This window comes from Phodopus roborovskii, unplaced genomic scaffold (genome assembly GCF_943737965.1).
Source record: "Phodopus roborovskii unplaced genomic scaffold, PHOROB, whole genome shotgun sequence".
NCBI classification, from domain to species: domain Eukaryota; kingdom Metazoa; phylum Chordata; class Mammalia; order Rodentia; family Cricetidae; genus Phodopus; species Phodopus roborovskii.
Window position 1 is genome coordinate 13,342,261 of NW_026126407.1, and position 25,143 is coordinate 13,367,403.

The following is a 25,143-nucleotide window of genomic DNA, read 5'->3' on the forward strand; positions in this document are numbered from 1 at the left end:
CGAAGCAGGCAATATGCAATCTGGCAATCCGGACATACACATTAACTCCTAGGTCATCTTGCAAGTGCCAGCATCGTCTCATGTAGTTGTATGTGGCTCATAACAAAAGCCTGGGTCAGAGACTGGACAGAAAAATCACCTGAGACTCACAAGTGTATCCATCAGCGGTCACCTTCAGTCTCTCCAATGAGTGGATTGCAACTGACTGGCACTGCTCCAAAGTTAGTGTTAAAATGCCCTGCTTTGGGCCCTTCTCTCTCTCTCTCTCTCTCTCACACACACACACACACACACACACACACACACCACATTAAGGTATTAGTATTAAGGGACAAAGATCAACAAATGCAAGGTATTTTTGAACAACCTCAATAAATAGCAAATTAGGACTAGAGCTATGTTTATGTGTGCAGTGTGTACCTGTGTTTGTGTGTTTGTGTGTGTGGTATGTGTACACTTTAAGAACCTATTGGGAATAAAAGTGAAAATGTGTACACCAGCTAACATCAGTAGTAAACATGATAAAGCTGTGGCCTCCTCCTGCTCATCTCTGAGCTGGTGTTATTTCCCTGATGTCCCAGGCCTGCCAAGAATGCGCTTTTAGCATTCCTGTAGACCTATGTGTCTACATGCCACTCATTTCAACAGCTTTCACACTCCACTTGACATTTGGGTGATAGTTATTACTAGGCACTGCTGCTCTACAGGCAGCAGCCCTTACTTCGTACAATCAAGATCAGACTCCAGAACTGAAGGCTGAAGAACGGCATGAATAGGTAAAAAGGAGCTGAGTGGTCAGCCCTGGAATTATATAATACAGGTAATATTACAATAATATGGACTGGGCAGGCTATATTGACATATATATAAAACAGAAAGAGGTGAAGAATCTTGGGGGGGGGGGTACATGGGAAGGACTTAAGGGAGGATTGTTGTAATTTCAAAAAATAAAATAAATATGTTAAAAAAGGAAGCCCTTCAATAAAATTAAAACAAAACAAACAAAAAAAAAAAAGCAAGGCATGTCCTCCACTCTCTACTCTGCAGAAAAACCATCCCCAAATGGATGACTCTCCAATGCATCGCTGCCCATAGCATTTCCCAACAGTTGCTCTGCCGCCTGTCTCATCTAAGAATCTTCCAGTAGTAAGCATATGCAAGGTCAAATTCACTCCTTTGTCCCATAAGCATGTCTTCCCCCCAAGTTCTTGATTCTGCTCAGCGAGCCAAGCCATCCCGGGCACTGTGCTACTGTTGTTGCTATTATCCCTCTGCTACATCTCAGCAATGACCAAGGTCTCCCTCCTAGATGGTTCCCAAGTTCCTGTCCTCATTTCTGCTGGCACAGCCAACATGTAACCCCCGCCCCATTGGTACAGCCTAGGTGACCCTTCAGTCATCCTCATCCAAATCATCGAATTTTCTGCTGCTAAAATGCTGCCAAGACTAAAACCTCCCTGTATCATCTCCCGAGTCTACAACTTCCAACTCCCTGGAACTATATATAGATTGGTTAAATGTGAGCTTCAAAAGATGGTCACATGGTCTAGGTGTCATCTCCCAACTTCCCCCTTCCCTTCCACGCCCTTCTTCTGCTTGAGCCCTACATGCTGCTCACCACCACTCAGACAAAGGCACCGACTTGCACACTCTCATGTGTCTGCATGAGTCTGGGGTGTCCCCACCCCCACCCCTTTGTCCATCTGGCAGAACTGTATTCATCCCTTAAGGCTCAACTCAAATGTCACTTCTGCGGCTGAGTCCTTCCCGATCCCCACTCCGTCCCCCTTTCCTCAAATCAATCACTCGCCGGGGCTCCCGTGGCACTCTGTTCACAACCTCTAACGTGGCATTTATCAAGCAGGATTGTAGTTAGTTATTTACTCATCTGTCTCCTTTCCTAAAATATGAGCTCTGTGAGGAAAGAGGCCACAGGACAGTCATGCTTATACCCCCAACACCAGAAAGATGGAGCCGTGGAATGTGCTGGAAAAGAGAGGCATCATTCAGGAAATGCTTACAGAAACAGAGCTAGGGGCCCCTGAGGGATTTAGCTGGAGGGAGCCAAAAATGAGAACTGTACTTAACATTTTTGTCTTGAGAAATTAAAACAAAAGCCGTAATCAACTGCTACCTGCCTTCACGACTTAGCCACAAAGGCCCATGATGTTCTCAGGCAGATGGGGAGAATTACTTTGAAAGGGAAATCAGTCAGTAAAACACCTTCCAGCTCAACCTCGCATTTGCAATGACAAGCAGGGAGATCTCTCAAGTTAAAGAAAGGACATGCTAATTATTATGCTTCTGAGATGGAACACACTCGATTTTCTCTTTTAAATTACTATGGATCAGACCCAGGGCTGGTCAAATGCTACCACAGAGCTAACAGCAACAACATCTCCTGTTTTCTTTTTTGACTCAAGGCCAAGTTGGCCTTGAATCCTTGGGCTCAAACAACCCTTCAGCTTCTACCTCACCAGGTGCTGGGACTACAGGCCCATTCAGTGGACGGTGCCTCTGTGTGTGTATTTGCTTTTTAATAAATCAAAATTTCTGTACATGTTCTTTGAAGGTTGACCTTACCTATAATAATAAATACAAAAGTAATAAACATGATGGTATATTAGAGTCCTGAAAATGTTTCATGATCACTTATAAGGACATAATGTGATTGCACTTTCAGTATCCAAGGAAAATAGTGTATGTTATTAAATTATAATAACACGGGGGGAGCACACAGATAATCCATCTCCCTGCTGACAAATTCAGTTGGAACCTGTCAGAGTTCACAGGGAGGGCATTCTTATCAACTGAACAGAGAGCTAAAAAGAAGTGAATTCCAAGAAGTAGCTTTTCTTAGCATTTCAAAAAGATGTCAACCCGACTATGGAAAATGTTTGTTTTGTCTGGAAAAGAAATATCAATGTTTGAGCATTCACAGACCGCACGGAGGTTTGCAGCCAGGAGCAGCAAAGCTCCCTGGGCTGTCAATGAACTGTGTTGTATCGACAAAGGTTCCTAGCTGGCCTTACCCACAGACATGAAAACGCCCCTATGGTATGAGAGGCTAATTCCTTTTTTCAAAACGTTTTATGTAGTCTTGTTCTGTGGCTATAAAGATGCACAGAGGATCAAATTTCAATCAGAAATGGACTCTCTGACATAAATTCTTTAGAGACGCACTCTGGCAACAATGAAGAGAAGCTGCCCGTAGTGAGGGAGCCCAAAAAGCCAGTGCCGTGACCGAGGTGGGTGGCAGGGAAGTCAGGAGAAGGAAAATGACAGCAGGGAATGGTGAGGAACAGGCAACTCACACTGATTCAATGCTACCAGTCCGAGGGAGCAAACTGGATAAAGGGGTGAATATTTCCAATCCTGCTTGAGTTGACAGAATCAACACAATTTAGGGGAGAGGAAATTTCTCATTAGCATTCAAAGTTCAACATAGCTTCTGAAAACAAACCCAAAATAACACTGCTCAACCGAGACTAATGTTCTAGTGTGCTAAGGATCTGTGGATGTGCACCACACTATTCTAGTTTGCATTCCATCCACCCACCTGCTCTCACACCCATCCATGTGACAAATAACGATGAGCTTCTGTATGGAGGCCCTAATCGAAGGGCTGTGAGGTAAGCCGGACATGCACACCTAGTCTCATAAAGCGGATACACTAGCGACAGACAGAGAATGCCACTGTGCCTAAGCCCAAGTTGATTCTCAAAGTATTTTCATTGTTAATTTCAATAAGTAATCCCCAGTGAGTTCAAGCCCAGAATAAATAACTCATATACAGAAAATGTTTCCTGGACAGGCGGTGGCGTCTCACGCCTCTGAGCCCAGCACTCGGGAGGCAGAGGCAGGTGGATCTCTGTGAGTTCCAGATCTGGTCTACAAGAGCCAGTTCCAGGACATCCTCCAAAGCCACAGAGAAACCCAGTCTTGAAAAAAAAAAAAAAAATCCCCAAACCCAAAATGTCTCCTTGCTTATCATCTAAGGGTACTTCATCATAGTGCCCTCAAACCTGCTGTAATTGATTATTTTTATTTTCTCTTTTCCCCTCGGTGGTGGGAATCAAAACCAGGGCCTTGTGCATGTCAGGCACCCACAATCCCACGGAGCTGTATCTCCGCCCGTATTCCCCAGCTATAAACCAATCCCATTTTTCTCCTGACGAACTGCCTTGCCAAACTTAGCTGGGGGACTTGGGGGAAATGACACAATTTAAGAAAGGGCATTTTCCCCCATTACCTTATAAACTTCAGGATACCAGCTCAAAACAACTGTTTTATTGCCATGACCTATGGTGGGAGGGCTAGACCATCCATCGCTGCTCTCAGCCCAGCAATCTTTCCTACTCTTTCTTTAAAATCCCACCAGTTGCCTTTTTAAACATTAAAATATTAAATATTAAGTGAATATCTTAACAAAACAGTTCACAGAGGAAGCACTGCACAGAGCATTGACAGGCCACCAGGGACTTTGGCCTCCAGAGTATTATCCAGAGGAGAATCACCTTTGCAATCTAAAATCAGCACCAATAAAAAAAAATGGGGAGGGCTCTTTGGATGAATTGTTTGATCTTCACAGGTACATTAACAGTGTAGTCACACACACACACTCACACACACACACACACACACACACACACACACACACACACACAAACACCCCTAAGCCTTCCATTCTGAGTACTACACACCAGCTTCATGGTGACTGAGCGCCATCTGCTGGTCAGTGGGGGACGTTCAGCCTCAATATCCGGCCAAGGGTTACTTCAAACATTTGCAAGGCTCGGTACTTTGTTAATACACAATGTGTGCTTGTAAACATGGTTAGAAGTAGAGTGTTAAATAGTGACCAAGATCCTCACACAATACGAGGAGCCACATCTCTGGACACTGCCCTCTGTTCACTGGGTTCTTTACAATCCAACGGTTTCATCATCTGATGAGAGTCCAGATGAGATGAACAATACATATTTTGCACTTAGAAATGTCACATGTCTAACATGTCCAACCCTGTCTCAACACTGTCCTTACCCCCCCCCCAATTCAGCATGCTTGTTTCCACTCCATTACTTTATAAAGTAATGCTAAAATGCTCAATTGATTGTGCATAGTAGCACTGTTCTGGGAACAAACATGCTATGTGTAGTGTCACAAAATCACTGGCTGGCAGGCAACAGTGGTACAAATCTGTTTGGCAACCGATGTATAAAAATGCAAATATGGCACTAAAAGACTAATTAAGGGTGTCAAGTGGTAATGTATATACAATCAATACACACAGAGCCAAGGACCACCTACATGGCCATCACTTTAACCTCAACAATTCAATTTTTATTATACTGACTCAGCCAACTCACGCCTAAAGATGCAAATTAATGAGATGGAGGCCCATACTTTTAACTATGGTATTCTTTTGCCTTGGGAACACAATCCAGGAGTCTGTAAGGCACTCCTGGTGACTTTTTTTTTTAAAAAAATAATTTATTTAATTTTATGTGCTTTGGTGTGAGGGTGTCAGATCCCCTGGAACTGGAGTTACAGAGAGTTGTGAGCTGCCATGTGGGTGCTGGGAACTGAACCTGGGTCCTCTGGAAGACTAGTCAATGTTCTTAACTTCTGAGCCATCTCTCCAGCCCCTCAAATGACTTTTATGCAACCAGCTGGACACCAATCTACAAACTGGTGAGAAAGCTTCAGGTGTAGTAGAATCCAGGAAAGCATAAAGTAAAGTGGATAGGATGGCACACGCCTATATCCCAGCACTTAGGAACAAAGGAGGGATTCTACAAACCTAAGGATAGCCTGGCGTATAAGGCAGATACATACAGGCAAGCTCAGTGGCCAGCCTGAGCTACAGTGGGAAGCCTAACTTTAAAAATACACTAAAAAGTTCAAAACAGGTGCGTGGTATACAGACTACTCAACTCTCAACATCTTTCTCAGTCTCCTTCCCCTGACACCAACTTCTCCCCCTTCTATTTCTTACACAGCTTTTATGGCCCATGCCACACAATTATGCATGGCATCATCCACCATTGTGTTATTCTCTGGTCACTTTGTAAAAAGACAAAGACCTTCCCATGACATGCAATCTGTCTCCTATTCTGCCAACATCAGTGAGAGCAAGCACTTGTTTCTGGTCACAGGGTGCTTTCCAGGTCACAAAGGGCCTTCACATGTACCCAATGCATTTGAGCCTCACAAGCTGCAAGACCCATGGTTATCTTCATTTTACAGGGCAGGAAATGGAGCTAAAACTCAAACCCAGGCTTTCTGATAATCATTTGTTCCTTCACACAATCCAGTGTTGGCAATAAGGTGCTATAAGGGTACTACTGTTCACAGATGCAAAAAGCAGGAGAAAGGAGAAAGTACTAGAAGCTGGTGAAAAGAAGACAAACCATAACCCTTACAGGCTTGTGGGAAACCAAGATGAAGAGAAACAGGAGACAAAAAAAAAAAAAAAAAAAAAAAAAAAAAAAAAAAAAAAAAAAAAAAAAAAAAAAAAAAAAACAGAGCAAAGGATGCTGGCTCCCTTTCCAAAACTGGTCAACGTCTACATGAAACCCAGCATCCTCATCTGCAAAGCAAAAGAGCAATAGGTCCTTGGCACCTCTGGAGACTGAAGGGAGGATGAAACTGGCCAACGGATTGATTATCTACCTGCCTATCTAAATTTTCACTTCTTAATTTTTATTTATTAACAAGTCTAACTCAGAAGAGTAAGGAGATGGCTCAGGTAGTAAAACACTTGCTATACAAACTGCAATCCCTAGCAGCCATGTTAAAACAAACAAACAAAAAACAAAACAAAAAACAGGATACTGCATGCCTTTAATCCGTGGGGTGGGGGGAGGGGTAGGCTGAGGCAGGAGGCCCCCCAGGGCTCGCTGGACAGCCATTCTAGCTGGACAGTGAGATCTGGGTTCAGTGAGAAACCCTGTCTCAAAAAATTAGGTGAAGACTGGTTGAGGCCGGCACCAGGTGTCAATCTGTGGCCTCCACATGAACACACTCATGCAGAAGGGAAAGAAAGCAAAACTTGGAAAGTATTCAATATACTTAAAAAACAACAAACAACAACAACAAACAAAAACCCAGTGTGCACAATAACTCTCCTTTCTTCCTCCTGCTTTTTAATGGACCGGAATTTTTCTCCTTTTCAATTCCCAAATGACTTTTGTAATTTAAAATTAATACATGCAGCTGTAGAGATCTTTATTTTCCATGCCCAAAGTCATCACGACGCCATTATAATACCAAGTACTGAAATGCAAAACAGACTTTTTTTTTTCACCCATAGATTAAGAAAACCCACCAAGTTCTGGGACACCCACTGATGGCTAACAGGTTGGGAAACAGGCCCTCCCACACCCTGCAGGCAATGCAACTTTTAAGAAATAGATGGGACAGTTCCTTTAAATTCCCAGCTCACGGATCTTTGGGGCTCTGTGCTATAAAAACGGAGGCCACAGTGCCTTAGCCATGTATATAATTCTAAAAAGAAAACAAGACAACCCAATAACAATATATGGACAGTGGTTACAAGAATGACTGTATGGTTACAACTGCAAAGTACTCAGTGTTGCATAGAATGTGTTAAACCTACTGATTTGGAGGAATAACCAAACTTCAGTGAAAAAAGTAAATCATGAAGAAATATATATAATACCATTGTGTTTTCAGAAAAAAGTACATTTCTAGCACTATACTTGTAAGTATAAAAAACAAGTGGGATCAAGAAAATTCTGCAACATTAACACTGGTGACTTTGGGAGTATGGCATCAGGGAAGGGAAAGACAGTATTACCATCAACAGTACACCGTGAGGTTTGGTATATAGGCTAAAAAAAAAAAAAAAAAAAAAAAATCACATTTAAAAAAGTGTGACAACCTATGTGGAAACTTTTAGGAAGAGACTGAAAACATTTCTCTTATTTTAAAATCAAGACGAGCATAAGAACCAAGTCTGGTAACACGTGTGTGTAATCTAGCACTTGGGGAAGAGGCAGAATGATCAGGAATTCAAGGTTATACTGTGTTTGTTAAGAGACTCTGGAGAGAGGGTGGAGGAGGAGAGAAACAGGGAGAAAGGGAAGCAGAGAGAGAGAGAGAGAGAGAGGAAAATGAGGAGAGGAAAGGGGGAGGGGAGGAAGAGCAGAGGAGCTGGGGGAGAGTGTTGCTTGCGTGCCTGCGTGCGTGCGTGCGTGCGTGTATGTGTGTGTGTGTGTGTGTGTGTGTGTGTGTGTGTGTATGTGTTCATTTTTCCAAGGGGAAAAAGATATCTAAGTAAACAAACAAAGTCAGCAATAAGCAGACTGGATTTGGGGCTAAGTCTGGAGCCCATGAAGGAAGGCATAAAAATGGCCGGCAGGCTTGCAATCCAGACAGAGGGAGGGGGAAGGCTAGAGTGAGAACAGGATGGGAGTGTGGTGGTGTGATCGTTTTCCTAGCATTTAGGAAGGAGCACAGGCAGTCTCTCCTTGTTCTCGGGGAAGAAAGGAAGTCAGGTGTGTTTCCTCTTCTACTGCCTTATATCCCCACCATGTGGTCTGCTCAGGATATAGTTTTTCTCCTTACATATATACATGTGTTAGAATGTATATGTGAATCTGTGTGTGCGTGTGTGTGTGTGTGTGTGTGCGCGCGCACACACACACACACACGCACATATCTATAGATATATATTGTATTGACACATGCATTTAGTTCAAGTAGAACATACTAAATGAAAGGCTGTAAGCATACAGGTCTAAAAGATTGCAGGGAATATCTTCAGTTAACTGCTACCAGGGCAAGAAACAGCAGCATCCAAATTCCAGAAGCCACTTCATTGACTTATGTATTGAGTGGGAATGTGGCGGGGGCTGCATATGGGGGTCAGCAGCTGGTTCTCCTTCCATCTTACTGGGCCAGGATGTCTTGTTTCTGCCATTGTATATCATACTCTGGGCTAGGTGCCCTGGAAGCTTTCAGAAGATTCTCCCATCTCCACCTTCCACCTGGCTGTACTGGAGTCTTGAGATCACAGATGTGCAACACCACATCTGGCTTTTCAAATGGGTTCCCAAGATCAGTCTTAGGTCATCAGCCTTGCATGGCAAGTGCTTTTACCCGAAGAGCAGTCTCTCTGGCCCAGAAGCCCCTGTTTGTTCCATTCAGCTCACTTCTCCCTCCAAAAGGAACCACTTACTTTTGTGATTCATAACACTATAAATTTTGCCTTTATAGGAATGGCAGCATACATGTGTATGCCTGTGTCTGGCTTATTTCACTCAGCATGTTTGTGCAATCCATCCACAGTGTGGTGTGCACCTGTAGACAGCTCATCTGTATTTGCTGTATATTATCAATGTCTGAATACACCATTGTACATACTACAGAGAACACTGGGACGTGTCCAACAGGAACTTGTAAGAACGGCCCTACAGGAAACATCCTTCCCCTGTTCGTGGAACTGTTCCACTTGAGGGGGTGCACAGTTGCTAGAGAGTTTGTCCTTAAGCTGTCAGGCCAATAGTATATGACAGTTCCAGCAACTCCATCCGATATGCCTGGCATTGTATCTGAGTCGCTCTGGTAGGTATGGTGGTATGATATCATGGCGACAGTCTGCAATTTCCTGATGACTAATAAAAGCCAATGCCTTCGCATACATTCATCTCACACAATCTCTCTTGCAAAGTCCAAGAGATTTTAAATCCTCTGCTGTTGTCTTTCTAATGGGCCATCTGCCTTTGAGGCTCTTTATGGTCAATATGGTTCCTATATCAGATGAATATCCTGAAGATATTGATTTCCACTCTAATTTGTCTTAACTCTGAACTATTTTCTTTGAAAAACAGATTTTCCTTTATTTATTTATTTTTGTTGTTTTGTTTTGTTTCTTGTTGTAGTTTACAAGACAGGGTTTGTCTGTGCAGCACTACCTGTTCTAGAACTCTCTCTCCCTCTGTAGACCAGGCTGGCCTTGAACTCAGAGATTCACTGGCCTCTGTCTCCCAAGTTCTTGGATTATAGGTGTGTACCACCATTGTTTGGCTTTTTTGTTTTGTTTTTTTCCTTTTGTTTTATTTTGGGGGTGGGTGGGAGTGGGGGTAACATATTTTAATGAAGTCCATTTCTTCATGCACTTCCTTTATGTTTAGTGACTTTGATAGTCTAAGAAATCTGTGCCTGTGGTTTTCTACTAAATGCTCTTGTTTGACCTCACTTTTAGGTCCACAGTCCCTTAGGAATGGCTTGTTACTTGACTAACAGCAGAGACCAAGACTACTTCTCCTCATGTGGAGATCCAGTTGATCTAGTGTCACTACCTGAAAAAGCCACCTTCCCACTGCTTTATGTCATCTCTGTGTCAAGTCAGGTGACAAGGTATGGAAGGACTGATCCTAAGCACCCCATGTTCTGCTGGCTCACTTATCTATCTTTGTGCAACACCACGCTGCAGCCTTTACCTCAGCAACTGCTGCTGTGTCTTTTCTTCAATGTGGCCTTGGTTCTGCTGGGCTCTTTGTATTGTCCTATAAACCGTAGCAGAAGTCAGCTTATCCAGTGACAACGCAGAAATGAAAATCCAGATGGGGACTGTAAGTGAGTTTGCTCTGGATATACAACCCAGCCTGGAGGGAGCGAGCGTCTTAACAACACTGGCCTTTCCAGTCTCTGAATATATCCAGGCCTCTACCGAGTCTCCTTAGCTTCTCTAAATGATGTTTTGTGGTATTCGGTATGAAGTCTCATTACATTAGGTTTATGCCCACACATTTCAAGTTATTTTGTGTGGGTGGGTGGATGTTAATGTGGGCAGGTATGGGTGTTTTGTCTACATGTATATCCATGTACCAACTAAGCCCAGTACCTATGGAGGGCATCAGATCCTCTGGAGCTGGAGTTACAGATGGTTGTGAGCCAACATGCGGTTGCTGGGAATCAAACCCAGGTCCTCTGGAAGAGCAGCCAGCGCTCTTAACCATTGAGCCATCTCACCAGCCCCCACTTAAAGTTATTTTAATGAACTTTCCTGCAAGGCAGTTAGAGGGCTGATCCAGAGCCCTGAGGTAAAGAGGCAGGGACCCTGCTAATAAGCTCCATCCCTTGTTCGGTTATTCTAAAGAGCAAAAACAAGAGCAACTTTAAAATTTCCTCCCGTTGCATAGTTTTGTTGTTGCTGTTTGGCCTGCAAAGCCTTGAGAAAGCCCCAGGTCATTGCTTCTAAACACTTCCTGGCAGACTGCTTTCTTATATTCCCAGTGGTGATAATGGAGACATCAATGACTTCATCAATGACCTGGAGTTGCAACAACTAGTAGTCCTTCAAAGTTCCAGGTCCTTGGTTTCACTGCTTGATCAGTCATCCAAATGGATAAGGTCTCCTCATAGTTAGCCTTTCTTTGGAAGTCAACTCAACCTTATGTGTGTGTGTGTGTGTGTTGGGGGACGGGGGTGGGGGGATGGAGAGACTAATCAAGAGTAATGACTATAACAACTATAGAGAACCCTTCAAGCAATAACCAGTCTCAGAAGTGCATACAGAAGCTAACTGCTTCAGACAGCTACACTGCCACGTTCAGAGTCAGCTGCAGGATGTTCAAGAGCAACTTTAAACTCTGCTTCACACTCTGCAAGGCATGAAGCTAAGCAAGAAAAAGATACCACGCCATTCAGAGTGCAAAGTACACATCTGTGCAAAGAAACAGAGGTTAGGGACGGGAGCCTGGAGGGAGGTGTGCAGACACACGTGCAGAATCTCTGCAGAAGGACAGACACACGGACAACTGTTCAAAGTGGCTGCCCCAAGGAGAAATGGGAAAGTGCACGTTGAGGCTGAGAACCTTCATTTTCACTGATATTTCATTGATGGTTCCTTCTGCAGTTTGAGTTTTCGTCACTTAACATAGTACTTTCAATTTTACACACAAATATACAAGTGATACAAACATATAAGCAATAGTATATATTGTAAAATGTTCTGAAAAAAATATTCTATTAAACTACCATAAGCCACTGCCTATCTCAGAGTTCCAACATGCTGTCCTAATAATCTCAGCCAAATTGTTTATTTCAAAAGAGTCCCAAGGAGGAGGATGTGCTTAGCAGCGAAGCACTTGCCTGCCACACATGAGGCCTTGGTTTCGAGCTCTGGTACAAAGGCGGAAAATTATGAGTCATAAAAAAGTGCTTTGCCAAGTGCTATATGCAATTTTTCTCCCCAAGCAAACTTGATCACTAGCTGGGGCAGTAGCTCAGTGGTACAGTACGCTTGGCTAGTGTGTGCAAAGCCCTGGACATGATTCCCAGAGGCCCAAAGCAAAGTAACAAAACTGTTCATCATGTACACCGTGTGGCTAAGAGCAAACCGGTATCCTAGGGCCAGGCAATAGCATAACTAGCTGAGTACTTGTCTAACACATACAAAGCCGGGGTTCAGTTCCCGGAAGAGCATGAACAGCAGGCATGGATGCCCACACCTGTCTTCCTAGCACTTGGGAGGCAGAGACCAAGAAGTCCCAAGGCCGTTCTTGGCTACAGAGTGAAAGGCCAGCCTGCACTACATGATACCCTGTCCTGAAACAAAAGCAAAACAGATGTAGCAATCAATGCATGCGCCAAGGTTTTAAGCCCCTCCCTTCTTACTATATCAGTCCACGCACCAAATTAATCCATTACATTTCTCTCGCTTCTGAAGACAAAGCCAGAAACTGCTACTTCTCAAAACAGAGTTAAACAAGAAGTAACACCCAATGCACACCTGTCTACAGAAGAAACTAGCACTGTGAAACTGGGTGTGGGTGTGTGTGTGTGTGTGTGTGTGTGTCTGACTGTACATGTGCATATGCATAAATGTGAGTGTGGATGTTCACATGTGTGCATGTCTGCATTTTTGTATGGATGTGTATGTGTGCATCATTACATAGCGGGGGTGCACACATGTGAGTATGAGTGAGTGTGTGTATAAAAACTGGGTTGCAATGCGCAAAATTTCATCGCCTCTTGAGGAAGAAGCAGAAGTGGAAACAGCCTGGCTTCTTATAAAGACAAATTGGGGTTAAAAGCTCTCCCCCTGGAGAACATGACCGTCTTCATTTTCAGTTCAGGACAATATCTACCTTGAATGACCAATCCACCATGGACCTTGGCAATCCAGAGCCTTCTTGGTTTCTGCATAACGGCTCATGGGATACAGCCTACCATTTTGGGTTACGCCGAAGCTGATTGTCAAGTTCCCAGGAAGCGGTTTGTTACTCTTAAAAAAAAAAAAAAAAAAAAAAAAAAAAAAGCGAAAACTGTACTGGAGAGATGACCCAGTGGTTAAAAGCACATACTACTCTTGCAGAGGACCAGAGTTCAGTTCCCAGTATCCACATTAGTTATTTCATAACTACCTGCGTGTAACACCATGGATCTAACACCCTCTAGCCTCCATGGGCTCCTATACACACAAGCTATACATAAAACCATGCAGCCACATACACATAAAACAACTAACAAAACTTTTTTTTTTTTTCAATAATGGAAAGTGGGGAATGAGGTGACAGCTCCATGGGTAAAGTGCTGGGCATGCAGCATGAAGACTGGAGTTCAGATCCCACCACCCATATCAGTGCCAGACAGGCACGGGATTCACCTTTAATTTCAGTGCTCAGGGGGCAGAGACAGGACACACACACACACACACACACACACACAGCATACAAACATGTAAAAAAAAAATAACTAGAAAATATAAGTATCAACAGAAAAACTATGAAAAACAGAACTAAGAAAGCACCTATAGCATTAAGAGCAGACAGCTAGTATCAAAAGCTTGTATGCAAACAATCATAGACCACCATGGCTGAATACAAAGCAAAGATTAAGTGAGCAGGCACAGACTCTCTGGAGAAAATGCTACGAAAGCCCTGAAATGGGGCTGGAAGGAATGCAGGGGATCTCTGTGCTGGGGAGGGGGATTCGGCACTGAGGATGGGATTCCAAGATTTCACAGACTCTCTTTGAGTCAGATCAGCTGTCTGTAAAGTTCATTTAAAAACGAAGATGAAGGGCTGGCCAAGATGGCTCAAAGCCCCTGTCACCAGGCCTTAAGGCCTGAGTTCAATACCCAGAGCCCACAGGATGGAAAGAGAGGGCCAATACCTGATATTGGTCCTCTGACCTCCACATGCCCCATGACACGAATGCATATACACACAAATAAATAAAAAGCCAATTTTTAAAAAATCAAAGCCTTTTAAAAGTGACTTGATGGCAGGCAACAAGCCCCACTTCTTGAGTGCTGACATTGGAACCATCAGCACTTAAGACTGCAGAGCCAGCACACCAGCAGGAAGGACAAACAGACACATCCAGGGTCAGAGCGGCCCACAGGGATTTGGCACATAACAAAGCCACCCCCTCCACTCTGAAAAGCTGCAGTCAGACACAAATATAGGATGACCAAGTTAGAGAAGAGTTGGGTTTGAATTCTCCAACAGTAAATGGCAAATGGTCCAGATACTTAACGGTGCCAATTGTTTTAAAGTTATTACTATTGTGTTTATAATACGGCCAGAGGGTAGGTTCACTCCTTCCACCATTTTTATGTGGGTTCCAGGATTGGACTCAGGTTGTCAGGTTGTCTGACAAGTGCTCTACCTCTCTGAGTCATCTTCCAGCTCAACTGTTTTTAAATAACTAAAATCAGCTTCTCTTTAACCTTAAGTCACTGTAACCACATGGAGTAATTAATACAACTCTACTAAGATAGTAGTATAATAAAACTCTTTTTACTAATGCAAAATAACTTTCCTTTGGGGAAGCTAAGGGCATAGACAAACAGGTGCAGGAACTGAGGGAACAAGTCTAAACTGGTTCTAATCCGATGGGCGATAATTTCCAAATGCCATCAGAATTCCCAATGCATGTACCCTCAGACCCAGTCACCCACTTCCTGTGATTTTCTCCAGAGAGACATTTTGACACATGGGCAATCTCTTACATTTTAGACTATCTGCTCTGTATTTGTGGGGGCTAGAGGTAGACTGTCTTTACATATCCCAGACCAGTACTGAATTTCTGTAATAGGAACTACTCATTTTCTTTCTTTTTTTGTAATAGAAAAAGGCCAAGAACAGACACAACACACACACATCTATTAATCAGACAGTAGTTAAACTAATTATGTATGTGTGCATGACAAAATGTACTAAGACTTAAAAAAAAAAATCAATCACAAATCTCCTGAATGGGAAAAAAAAATTTCTTAAGATACATAATCAGGTTTAAGATATTGTCAAATGGGATATATAATATGCCCCCCTTGTATGAAAGGTGGTAGATAATAAGAGAATATACTCCTGTTTATTGGTATAAGCTTCAGATAATCTACAAGGATATGCAAGAACAGTGTGGAGTGGAGGACCAATCGAGAGGACCTTCCCTGAACCCTGGTAGATGCTTTTTAGATTTCCTAGCCATATGAATATTTACTTATGCAAACTATCTTCTCCTATGGCTCTGCCCAGAGTGTGGCCAGAAGCTGCTGCATCCATCTGGAAACCATGGGGAGATTCAGGCTGAAAGAAGGGGAACACTCTGAGCAAGGCAAAGGAGGCAAGCATAAGGATGTCAGCACCAGGCAGCTGAAATAGCCAACGTTCTCACACAGAGCCTCCTACATGGGAAGGTTTCCTTTAAGTGACTTTGGTAGTCTTGTGTTTCCAGTAGCTGAGAGTAGCTGAGAGAATCCTATTGCATGGTGAACTAAACTCATGCCCTCTGTGGCCACCTGCATTCACATGCAAACATATAATCTCATTTTCTTGCAAATAGCCTAATTGTGTTCACCTTATGACTTGCAGTGCTTAGACACACTTTCTACTCATCCATGGCCTCCCAGGCTGATTCCCAAACACAGCCACTGTGCATAGTGCTGAGATAAACTTAGGTATGCAAGCACCTAGTGTGTGTTGATTGATTCCTCTGGGTATGTATCTTAAGGAGGGTACTGCTAGATCACATGGTAGCTGCTGTTTTTGAGGCATCCCCCCCCCATGCCTCCCACAACATCTGGAGTAATCTACCTTCCACCAGCAGTTACAACAGTTACTCCCACCCATGCCAGCATGTGCAGCTCTTCATTTTCCAGATGGCAACCATTAGGAATTTGATTTCCATCCCCTGATGGCTAAGGATGTAGAACTTTCTTTTTGTCCTGTGTTCACTGATCACTCACACTTTTGAAAAGTGGCAGTTCGGTTCATCCGGCCTTTTATTAACTAGACTGTTAGTCCTTTCGGTGTTTACGTCTCTGTCAGGAGAAAAGCTGGTAAGCTCTCCCATTCTGTAGGCAGCACCATCATGGTCTTCTTTCCTGTGTGGGAGTCGCTAATTTATTTCTTTGGGTGCCTGGAGCTGAACCCAGGACTTCAGACTCTAATCCACATACTGTGCCAACTCCAGCCCCTTTCTTCAATGCATTCCCCCTTGTCAAGTTGTACTATCTCTAAGCTGTTAAGAGTCCTATTTAGAAAGCCTGCCTATGCCCATTTCTTGAAATGTTTTCTTCTAGATGACTCAAGAGTTTGGGGTCTTAAAGTTTCCAACCTGTTTTTAATTGCTTTTTGTGCAGGGTGAGAGACAGACATCTAGTTTCTGGCTTTAAAATGTGGGTATCCAGTTTGTCAAAGAGGCTGTCTTTTCTCCAGTGTAGACAATAAGATGGCTGCAGCCGTGTGGGTTTGCCTTGGATTCTCTATTCTGTTCCAGTGGTCCACAGTGTGTCAGAGTTTCTGTGCCAGTCCCACGCTGGTTTGCTAGTGTGGCTCTGGCATGTGGGTATGATAGTGATACCTCTGCTGGCCGCTGACTAGATGAGCAGCAAGCAGGACTGCATACTTATCTATCATTCCCCAAAATAACCAGGGAGGCACAGACCAAGTACAGATTCCTCCAGCCCCAGTTCAGTATAGAGCATCCATAGGCGTCATAGTCCCCAGCTTCCCTCATAGGAAGGTCAGAGCCATGTGACTGACTCTAGCCAATGGGCAAAGTGTTAAGACATTATCAGGACCAATCATCTAAGAGGGTGTACGTGCTCCACATTCTCTCTCTACTCCATTTGCAGGGCACATGGAGACCTTGTGTTACAACAACACAGCCCTGCGGTGAGAGGGGTCTGGAACTCTAAGTTGCTGTGTGAATGAACAAGCCAGCAGGATAGGAAGAAAAGCTTTTGTGGGAACACACTTGATATCCCCAGCTGTTTAATTCCCAAATCATTCTATCACATCTTGGGTGGGCTTTTCAATCAACAAAAGTTTGCTGCATTAAAGTGTGCCTACCCACTGTACACCCAACTCTAGGATGGCTCTCTGTCTGTGCTGGCTTCAGGCTGCCACACCCCCAGATGGCACTAGGCACACACTAAGCATTGTGTGCTTTATCACGGAGTTCTTGTGTCCTTACCCAGTGTTGATTACACTGAGGGGGACTTCAGTGTTCTTAGCTGCATTCCATACCCCTGGCCTGCCTACCCTGGGTTTACCTAAACAGAGAAAAACAAAGCTTCGGTGAGGACAGCCCATCCTTCCAGGAAAGCTAGGGGGCTACCATATTTCTGGTGATTAATAAAAGGGGTAAATATTCAGTTTACATACTGTCTGAGCCAGCTAATGAAGTGAGTACATATTCCTTAGCAACTTCCTGATAACAGAAGAGTTTCTGGTCATGTGTGAAAATCAGCATGAATGCATGATTTCTTAAGAAATCAATGTATTACTGGGTACAATTCCATCTTAAACTGATGTAAGACATTCCATGATTTAAATTGAGAGGGTTTATTTTTCCAACCTGGGCAGGCTCACCCCCTCCTTGGGCAACCTGGTGGTTCCCCCACTAACAGGAAGGCACCATAATGATGCCAACTAAGTGCAGACACCTGATTGGCAACAGCATACTTAGCCCAGAACTCCTGGACTCCAGCAATCCTCCTGTCTCAGCCTCCTGAGTAGTTGGGACTACAGGCATGTGCCATCATGCCCTGCAACAGAGGTTATATTTTTACTGTAAGATTTTTTTTTTTTTTTTTCACGACAGGGTTTCTCTGTGTAGCTTTGTCCTAGCACCCACTCTGTAGACCAGGCTGGCCTCAAACTCACAGAAATCCACCTGCCTCTGCCTCCAGAGTGCTGTGAATAAAGGCGTACACCACCACCGCACAGCTTAATGTAAGATTTAATGTAATTTTTCTTGCGCATACTTGGGCTGCTACATTTTCAGTAGTTCAAGAGAGATGTGTATGTTTAAAATTAAGGTGCTTGTACTCCAAGAAAATGTGACATTTCATTATCATTGCCTTTTGAGTCTAGGAGACAGCCATCTTGTAAGCTTCCCCTTCCAGACATAAAACTACCAACACAACCCCCCCCCCCAAGAAAAACTTCCTGTTCCCCATAATCCTCTATATGGTTTGTGGTGTGAAGGTTTAAGCTCAGCCAATTAGCCACCCACGACAGTGGAGTTAATCGCATAATCTCAGAGACTGTCAGGGCGCAGTGGAGTATGCAATGATTCTTTCTCTTTACAAAGCTCTGGCTAATTGCAAAGCTCAGCAATGCTCCAGATGCAAAGGGCAATGGGCTTTCAAGTCCAAAGCTGTGTCACTGCTTATCGACTCCAAGGGACACTGTTACACAGAGGCTTCTTTAACAACTGTCCAAATACCTAAATTAGCCAACCATTACTTATTTAGACCCAGGCTTACTGCTCTAGAATAATGATGGGTAATCTGCAAGGTTAAAAAAAAAAAAAAAATGAAGACTCAGTCACATGATGGCTACACATTCAATTATGTGATCGGCAAATTAATGTCTGCTTAAGGGAAGTGTTAATCCAAACTGACGTTTGACAATATGCTTCTCTCCTTAATAAGCTGTCTGTGAGGAAGAGAACGGAAGAGAGGCACAGCTGGAGACCCCTGGGAATGAGGGACAGGGCTTCACAATGCACACAGCAGCAGCAGCGGGGGACTTTGGCTTCAGCGTCCCTTCACTCACTTGGTACCCTTAGATTTCTATATCAGCAATGGTGCCATCTCCCTGCCTAGGAAGAGCAAGGTAACCAACCTGGGGGGTCCCAGGGACTTCCCTAATAATACTGTGGAGCAGCTTTTATCTAGGATGTGTTTTCCTACTGGCTGGACTTCCCCAGACCATCCATTAAGACTTGAACTTCCCACACAGACACTCCACTGGAGTTATACTCCAGTGGGGGTGAGCACAATGGAGCTAACTAACCCCAACCCAATGATGGTTTGCCAAGGAACTGAAATTCACCTTCTACCATTCTTTCCTTTGTGTTTCTTCATCTGCAATAACACTATGTTTTCAGGGTAACTGGCACCAATTTGCCATATTGATTTCTCACACAAGCCAGGGGTCATGTCTATGAAATGGGCCACCAGACCTCAGCCATCACTTCTGGATGGCACTCATGTACTTTTTAAACATGACTTCTCTGGAAACTCACTGAATGAAAAGCTACATGCGTGCCTGCTTGCACTGCCCTTGGCTCTATCCTGAAAAAATATAGGTAAGTTCAGGCAGTGTCCTTAAATGTTGCAACCTCAAGAGTTCATTTATTCAGTTTCTTCTTGGTCTGGTCTCTCTGTCCCCAAGTCACCCCAATCACTTACCAACAAACTAATATGTAACTGGTTTAGGTCCTGGTAGATAAACCTTAATACACACGACCAATAGGAGGCAGTCCTAATGACAGGAATTAAAAGGTCCCCAGGCCTCCAACCAAAACCACCTTTGCTCTGAACTTGCCAAGGTCTCTAAAATTCTCCCAACAATCCATTTGCTTTGTTTTAAATCCTGGGAGCTGAGGAAGCTTTGATTAAAATATCCACAGAAGATAAGCTGCTACTCAACACTGATCCTCTAGCTGGAACTAATTTAAAACTGTCTACTAATGAATAAGGCAACAAACAGGCAGCACAACCAACCAGGTCCTGAAAGGGGACACTTGGGAGAGTAATTACCAGGGACAGACAGCATATGGAAAGCCTGGCCAAGGAGGCCAGGTCACTGGGAAGTAAAGCCCGGGACAGGTGAGACAGAAGGTTCCCACAGCTGGTGGCAGCATGGGCTTCCCCTAACCTGATGGTGACACAATGCTCCAGTGACGAACGGACAGCATCTTCTTTATCAACATGTCACTGTTTGCAAAGCTTTTACTGGCAATCACTTCATCTGGTCCTAACAACAGTTAAAATGGGCACCACTCAGGTCCAGCTAAAAACCAATGAATCTGAACTCCAGATGATTGAAGGACTAGTAAGCTGCCTGGTCCAGCTCTTTAGAGTATGAAAAAGCTATAATTTTATATCTAGGGGCTAGAGAGATGGCTTGATAGTGATGATACTATACTGCTTTTGCAGAGGACCGGAGTTGGGTTCCTAGCACCCACTCTAGGTGACTTAAAGCCACCATTAACTGCAGTCCAGCAGGCTCTGATGCCTCTGATCTCCAAGGGCACCTACACTCATGTGTGTTTGTACACAGATACACACATAATTAGAAATGGTAAAAATAAAAATTTTAAATAAAATGGTAAAAATAATTGTTTGGGTTTTTTGTTTTGTTTTGTTTTGTTTTGAGACAGAATTTCTCTGTATGTAACAGCCCTGGCCATCCTGGAACTCATTTTGTAGACCAGGCTGGGCTCAAACTCACAGAGATCCACCTGCTTCTGCCTCCTAAGTGCTGGGATTAAAGATGTGTGCCAACATCAACTGGCTAAATAAATATTTTTAAAAAAAAATACAGCTTCTCCAACAGATTAACTTTAGACCTGACTACCCCTCCTACCTCCATCCAAAGGTGATACTGTAAAGGAGCTTCTGAGCTAGCAGTGTCTGTGCCTAGAAAGCAAACAGAACAATGTATGTTCCATTACTTTACTCTGACAGGAGGAGAGGGTCTAACCTGCTACCTACTAGATACCTCATGGAGCTTCCCCAGCTTCGCAGGCATCCCAACCTCAGTGAGCACACGGCACACACCTGCATGTTCCCCTTTTCCTTTCTCTGCCAGTTTTTGGTGAGCCTCTTGGGTGGCTCTGATGCAAAGTGCCACAGTTATGATGTTGGCACATGTGTTTATTCCCAGCACTAGGGAAGGCAGAGGAAGTGGTCCAGCCTGGCCTACACAGAGTTCCAGGTTTTCTAGGACTCTAGAACAGTCAATCCCTTGCTGCTCAGAAGAATGTGGGAGAGGTAGGTACAAAGCAGTAATTTTCAAATCATGCAAGACCCTGTGAAAACAGACACTAATCCACTAATCACAGCTGGGAGCTGTGATTCTGAATGTTAACCTGTGACCCAGGTGCTGCCACTCACACTCTGGAATAGGTAAGAGATATAGGAACACAGAGATGCAGAAATGAAGAGAGACAGATGCACAGACAAAGAGACACAGAGACATAGAGACACTGAAACAAAGAGACACACAGAGATGCAGAGACACAGAGACAAAAAGACAGAGAGAGACTGCATGAGTAGGACTACAAGACAGGTAAGACGGAACAAAAACGATAAAACCCAAACCACAAAGGTTCTCATTCTTCAGGCGGCCCCCTGGCATCATCGAATGACAGTTAATGGAGAACAATTACTATAGTCTGGTACTTGCAGCCTCCTACCAAGTGGTATGGATCACTATCCCCCATGACCACATCTACCATGTCACATGCGGACCCTCTCTCCCCTTGGCCACCATTCTCCATAAAGTACATCTCCCACCAACTGCCTCTATTAACTTCTTTTTGACACAGGGGCTCACTCTGTGGCCCAGGCTGGCCTACAAATGCCAGCAATGCTCTCTCTCGGTCGGTCTCATAAGTGTAAAGATTACGGCAGTGAGCAACTATGGCTGGCCTATTTCGCCTCTTCCTCACGGTGACGTTCTTATTGGAAGATGCCATTTCCTCTCACCTTGAATTCCTCTGCTTGCCTGTCTTGGCTCAACAACCTGGATCAACGTCCTCATCACTTCACCCCCTTGTATGTACAGGACTGAGTACTGCCAGAGAGCCCTGAGGAGCCTCGGTAAGTCGGCCCAACAAGCTTCTGCCGGCATTTTAAAACCTTGCCCAGGACACTGCTCCTCATTCCCTAACCCAATATTTCATTACTCACAAAACCGACTTAACTTCACCTAGCTTCGTACATTTTGTAAACTCTTTCTGACACCTTGGCTTACCTGCTCCCAAGAAGTGTAGAATCAACAGGAATAAACTGCTGCTCCCCCACCAAGCTCACCCCAGGACAGTGGTCTGCAAGCCTGGCTGTCTATGAGAATCACCTGGGACCACCACCCAAACCCACCACACTTGGAGTGAAGTCTGAGGTGGGGCCCAGCAGTGTGCGACCCTTAGCAAGCTGCATCATTCCTAAGAACTAAACAGAAAGCCGATTCCCTGACTCTCCACAATGGACACCTCTGCTCATTGCTAGAGGACAGAAAAGGGGAGTTTCTCTTCTGGGTTCATTTTCTTCTATGATGTTCCCAGCCATGATAAGTTCCAAAAGCTGGGAGAGACCAAGGCTAAAGATGAAACAGTTTCTCCTTCATTAGCCCAGCAATGGAGGCTGAATTCAGGGCAGCTGTCGGCTATCTTCAGTGCCAATCACTGGCTGGCAGAGAACCTGGAGAAGCCAGTCGGGGAACTCTTCTCTCTGCGACCTCACCCTTGTCTCACCAGGACGCCATTTTCAACAAGCCAACTAAAGTGTGGCAATGTCAGGAGTTTACAAGACAGAAGACTCAAAAATTGTAAAAGGAAATTTCTGACTGTATTCCCCCTAAGTATGCTCCACCCAACATGAGCTTAAGCTGAACACCCAGGCTTACTAAATCTGGAAAATTCATGAAAACTAAACTCAGTAGGAAAATGCAGTCAGACATGGTAAACAAGCAGATTTTATGCAGAATGGAAACCATGCAGAAAACAGCTGTAGCAACTGCACAGAAGTCCTCAGGGGCCCAGGAATCCCTGGAAAAAAAGAAAGCATCCTACCTGATCAGATCTGGCTCGGCCCCCTCATTCTTAAACGATGCCAGGAGCAGGCGCTCTCGGGTGACAAGGTCATCCAGCATGTTCTGTCTTCGATCCCCCTCCAGTTGTGTTCTGCAGGTGGTTGTTAAGGTCCAACAGTGGGTGGCTTAGCTCATTTTCCCTATGACTTTATTAACTCTTCCAGGCACCTGCAGCTGCTACAGGCTCCACCCATGACCACCCGGAAGAGGCACTTTCCTTTTCCAGGGTTCCTTCTTTCAGGTAAAGACTGTACCACTGCAAAGAGATGCATGAGCACTGACTCGATCACTATGTGAGTCCTTTTGCTGAAAAGTACATGAGGTAAAGCTTCACTTTTTATTTATTTCTGCCAGGGAGCAGTCAACCAGGGCCAGGGCGATCTGGCTGTAGGAGTCCTCAGGCTTAAGCTGCAGGTGTTAGCTCTCATGGATGTTTGCATCCTCATCAGGACTCTTAAGACGTGGCCTGGATAGCAACTAACAAAAAGGAACTTTGGACTAGGGGCTGTGGATGTGGCTCAGCCGTACATCCAGTCCTGGCAGGGCACACCTGTGACTCCAGCACTGGTAGTAAGTGGGAGTGAAGACAGGCAGTTCCCAGGAACTCTCTCAAAAGAATAAAGGCCTCCACATTCATGTGTGTGTAAAACCACACGGGTGTACACACACCAAAAAAGGGTAAAAGAGACATGGAAGAAAACTCCATCACAATCACGATATAGAAGTCAACAGTTTTGAAAGGATCTCTCTGAATTCTCAGACACAAAAGGAAAACAAGCCACTTCAAATCTGCTGCATCTGGATTTCTTTTCTTTCTTTCTTTTTTTTTTTTTTTTTTTTTTTTTTTTCCTCTCTTCCTCTTTTTTAACCAAATGGGTCTGTTTAATCAGATCTGAAGCTGGCAATGTGAATGAGGCAAGGCTGGCCACTGATACCAATTCTAGAACAATAGTAAACATGAGAGACAGCTGCTTCTGATTACAGATTCTCTCCTTAAAAAAAGGTGGGGGGGAGATCACAAGGGGCTGGCAAGATGGTTCAACAGGGAAGAGCGCTTGCTTCCAAGCCTGAGGACCTGAGTTCGATTCCTGGTACCCATACAGAAGAAGACGAGAACTGACTCCTTCAAGGCTTCTAATTGCCACATGGGCACCACGGTATGAGTGTGCCCATACAGGCACATAACACATACACAAATAAACAAATGAAATGAAAAAATAAATAAATAAAGGTGTTAACAAAACATTGCATTCAGGCCCCAAAAGTCTCTGAGAACCTGACAAAACCAAGCACTAGAATTACTGTTGCCTGAGAGGGAAATGCATCATTCAGGGATCTGCAAGTTCTGCTGTTAATTTTATACAGAAAAGTGCTGGCTAGCTAATAGGAACAGTAAACAAATCCAGGCCCAAAAAAAAAAAAAAAAAAAAAAAAAGTCTCCCTCAGTAACAGAGTTATTAGAAAAATCATAAATCTCCCAACCTAAGTCTTTGAGCCATAGTCACTCTACATATTAAAAAATAATAATAATAAATGAATTCTCTCAACATTCCAGCCTGCCACACTTCCCTGGGTCAAATCACTACCATTACTTTTCCGTTTTCCGCTGACGGCAGTAGCAGTCATCAAGTAACCCATCTTGGAAATCATGAAGTAGCAACTGTAACTAAGAAACAGAAACCTCAAATATTCCCCCTCTTTAATAAAAAGGCCAATATTAGCCTTTCAATCGGTGCCAATCAAGAACAATTGTCTATGTCTTTCAAATTATTGATGAACTGCCAATAAAGCAGAAAGCTTTTATTCAATTTAAACAAAGTTCCTTGTGTGACAGGGCAGAGAGAACACAGGAGCCTCAACAAGAATTATAAAGAACAAGACAAAATGGAAATTCTAAATTGTAGGACTACTGGTGGGATCCCAATGTCAGCTAGCCTTGCCTTCAGGCTCTGCTCAACTACCTGTCAACCTTTCATTTTGTAGAGATTTCAGTACCCGACCAGCCAAGCAAACAGACACAGCCTGCCTTGGGTGCCTTCCTCCATTGCAT

General features: G+C 44.0%; 1 protein-coding gene across 1 annotated transcript in view; it reads right to left on the minus strand.

The window, feature by feature from the left end:
• Positions 1 to 25,143, minus strand: part of Stx8 (syntaxin 8) — a 220,416-nt gene that overhangs the window by 179,967 nt on the left and 15,306 nt on the right. The window contains exon 4 of the mRNA XM_051180347.1: positions 23,074 to 23,184. Within this exon, the coding sequence (XP_051036304.1) occupies positions 23,074 to 23,184 (111 nt within the window). The remainder of the gene's footprint in view (positions 1 to 23,073; positions 23,185 to 25,143) is intronic.